The 3575-nt window shown below is 37.5% G+C and overlaps 1 protein-coding gene across 1 annotated transcript; it reads right to left on the bottom strand.

Moving 5' to 3' along the window:
* Window positions 1-1149: 1149 nt before the first annotated feature.
* LOC129665541 (mortality factor 4-like protein 1) lies at window positions 1150-2310 on the bottom strand. Its single transcript, XM_055592271.1, is given in 1 exon segment — window positions 1150-2310. A coding segment is annotated over 1 exon segment (972 nt). The 5' UTR covers window positions 2267-2310; the 3' UTR covers window positions 1150-1294.
* Window positions 2311-3575: the final 1265 nt, after the last annotated feature.

Here is a 3575-nt window from a genome sequence, read left to right as displayed (position 1 = left end):
GGGTGCATCCCGTTTTCTGAGGAATAGGGAAGGAGGTGGAGGAAGAGAGAGAGAGGATGGGATCAGGAGGAGAGGGTGGAGTAGGCTACAACTGGATGTAAAGTAAATAAATAAACATTTTTTTAAATAAAAGGAATGTCTGGTAGAATTCTTTGCTAAACCCATCTGGCCCAGTGTTTTTCTTTTCTTTTGTTTATTTATTCATTTATTTTTGGTAGTGAGACATTTAATGACCGTTTATATTTCCTTAGGGTTTATAGATCAGTTTAAATTGTTTACCTTATCTTAATTTAACTTTGATAATTGGCATCCATCAAAAACATCACCCATTTCGTTTAAATCTTCCTATTTTGCAGAGTACATATTTTTGAAGTAAGACCTAATGATTCTTTGGATTTCCTTTGTATCTGTTATATCCCTGTTTTTCATTTCTGATTTTGTTAATTTGGAAATTTGTTCTCTGCCTTTTAGTTAGTATGGCTAAGAGTTTGCATATCTTGTTGATTTTTTTTTTCAAAGAACCAGAAAGTTTTTTGTTTTGATGATTCTTTTTTTTCTCTTTGTTTCCAGTTCATTGATTCCAGCCCTGAGGCTGATTATTTCCCATCATCACCACTCCTCTTGGGTTTGTTTGCTTCTTCTTCTTTTTTTTTTTTTGAAATTTAAAGAAAAAATTTATTGAAGATCTGAAAAACAACTACAAGATTGACTTTTCCATAAAACTGTAGCTACACAATACATTGCGTCAATGTTAAAACATGCATTAGACACAAGTACAAAAACCATGAAAACAAGCCACCATTCTTTTAACAATTGAGCAAAGATAAAATGCCTAAGGAGCAACATGGATGACTTGCAAAGAATGGACTCTTTAAGCATCATTTTAAAAAAAAAGCACAGATGAATGAGTGTTCAGTTATATACAGTGAAGTGAACCTTTGGCACTAGGAATCAGAGCATTTTATCATAGAGCATTAATACATATTATAAAAGTGCGCAGTGTCAAAGGAACAGAACCACCAGCATTCAAAAGCAGCTTTGTCAACTAGGCAATAAAACACTCTACAGCATTTCTCTGTTTTCCATCACTGAATACACTGGTAGAAACTGAAATGAAAAAAAGAAAGAAAAAAGGAGTAGCAACTTCTTTTATTTTTCTCTGTTTAAAATCAAAGAGAAAACAAACATCAACTGTTATACACTAATGGTCTTCAAAGTACATCATTTGTACAAGAGAAGGACTAAGAACTAAACTGTTTACAGAGATCCAAGCATGAGTGAGAGAGCACACCCCTCACACGGCTTTTCGGTGGTACTCAGGAGGAGCCACTTCATAATCACTGGCACTGAACAAAGTTGCGGAATTCTTTGCCAGGTACTTGAGAAAATCATGTAGATAGTTCAGTAATAAAACAAGGCTTTTCTCGTGTAGAGGTGTGTAGGCCAACATCGCTCCAATTCGCACAAATAATCTCAGTAAATGTGGCGCTCCATACACCTGGGACATGGGTGCATCAGGGTGATCAGCGAGAATTTCAGCATACTGTGGTCTCTCAAATTTGTAGAGTAGCTGAGTGCCCAACATTACATTGAAGTACTCCTTTATCCCTGCCACAACCTCATTAACAGCATACTCCTTATTATCTGTATTTCCTTGAGATTTCTTATAATTTGCATAATCCTCCAAAATGGAATCCACATTCTTCTTGGCCAGAAGATAAAATAGCTGCTTTTGTCTGGTGATGAAGTCCCAGTCATCCACAAGCCATGGTTTCAGCTCTTCAGGAATCTTTACTTTAACTTCAACTCTGTTCATGAATATTTCTTCATTTTCAACTGTAGGATCTACCCGGGCTCTTTTCTTCCTAGGATGCTGAGGTGTCTCACTGGTACTGCCACCATCTCCATTTCCAGGTGTTTTCTGCTTGTTCTTTTTTGTTTTCATCTCAACATTTTTCTGTTGCAGACCAGATGTCTTCTTTCCTGGAGCAGCCCCTCTCATTTTGCCCTCTGCATATTGTTCCTGATTGGCCTTTTGAAGTTCTCGCTGCTTCTGCAAATTGGTGTCCACATATTTGAGTACTCTGCTTTCTGGAACCCATTCATCCTAATTTTTATTCCAACCACTGTAATGGATAAAGTATTTCACTTGTTTGTCCTTTATGGCAACCTTTACACACTTTGCTTCATAGAGAAGAGGCCCATGAAAGCATAGCACTCGTTCACCCTCCTGGAATTTCGGCTTCGGGTCCTGCTTGGGCGCCATTTATAAGTGATTAGCCATCTCCTCCTTCTCCCACCACCCCCGACTACCGCCCCCTACTCTCTACCCCACCCAACTTCCTCTTTGCTTCTTTTTTGGTGTAGAGTTTTCAGGTGTTCTGTTAAGTTGCTAGCATGGTATCCCACCAATTTCTTTATGAAGGCACTTAGTGCTAAGAACTTTCCTCTTTGCACTGCTTTCCTTGTGTCCCATAAGTTTGAGTATGTTGTGCCTTCATTTTCTTTGGATTCTATTAAGACTTTAATTTCTTTCCTGACCCAGTTGTCATTAAATATAGAGTGGTCCAGTTTTCAAGGATTTGTACGCTTTCTGTTTCTGTTGTTGTTGAAGTTCAGCTTTAATTCATGTTGGTCTGATACAATACAGGGGGTTATTTCAATTTTCTTGTATCTGTTGAGACTTTCATTTTTACTGAGGATATGATCAAATTTGGTGAAGGTTCCTTGAGGTGCTCAGAAGAAAATGTATTCTTTCGTGTTTGGGTGAAATGTTCTGTAGATATTTTAAGTCTGTTTGAGTCATAACACTGGCTAATTTCACTATTTCTCTGTTAAGTTTCTGTCTCAGTGACTTGTCCATTGGTGATAGCGTGGTATTGAAGTCTCTTACTATTAATGTGTGGGGTTTGGTGTGTAATTTAATCATTAGTAATCTTTTTTTTTTAATGAATGTGGATGCCCTTGCATTTGGGGCATAGATATGGTGGATATTTTCCTTTGATGAGTATAAAGTGCCCTTCTCCATTTTCCATGTCTTTGATACATTTTGGTGAAATCCTACTTTAGTAGATATTAGAATGTCTACTCCAGCTTGTTTCTTGTGTCTGTTTGCTTGGAAAATCTTTTTCCAGCCCATTACTCTAAGATAAAGTATGTCTGTTGCTGAGTTGTGTTTCTTGTATGCAACAGAATGATGGATCCTGTTTTCACATCTATTCTGTTAGCCTGTGTCTTTTTATTGAGAATTGAGTCCATTGAGGTTGAGAGCTATTAATGACCAGTGATTGTTAATTCCTGTCATTTTGATGTTTGGGAGTGGTTTTGTTTGTGTGTGTGTGTGTGTGTGTGTGTGTGTGTGTGTGTGAGAGAGAGAGAGAGAGAGAGAGAGAGAGAGAGAGAGAGATTCCCTTTTATTGGTTTTGGTGGTTTGGAATTACTTATTTCTTGTGTTTTCGTGGGTGTAGTTAATCTTGTGTTGGAGTTTTCCTTCTAGTATCTCCTCTAAGGCTGGATTTGGGATAGATATTGTTTAAAATTAGTTTTCTCATGGAATATCTTGTTCTCTCCCTCCA

The sequence above is a fragment of the Psammomys obesus genome, unplaced genomic scaffold (genome assembly GCF_907164565.1).
Source record: "Psammomys obesus unplaced genomic scaffold, mPsaObe1.curated_primary_1811, whole genome shotgun sequence".
NCBI lineage: Eukaryota > Metazoa > Chordata > Mammalia > Rodentia > Muridae > Psammomys > Psammomys obesus.
The sequence above is the reverse complement of the archived record's forward strand: the minus strand, read 5'-3'. Positions and strand labels throughout refer to the sequence as shown.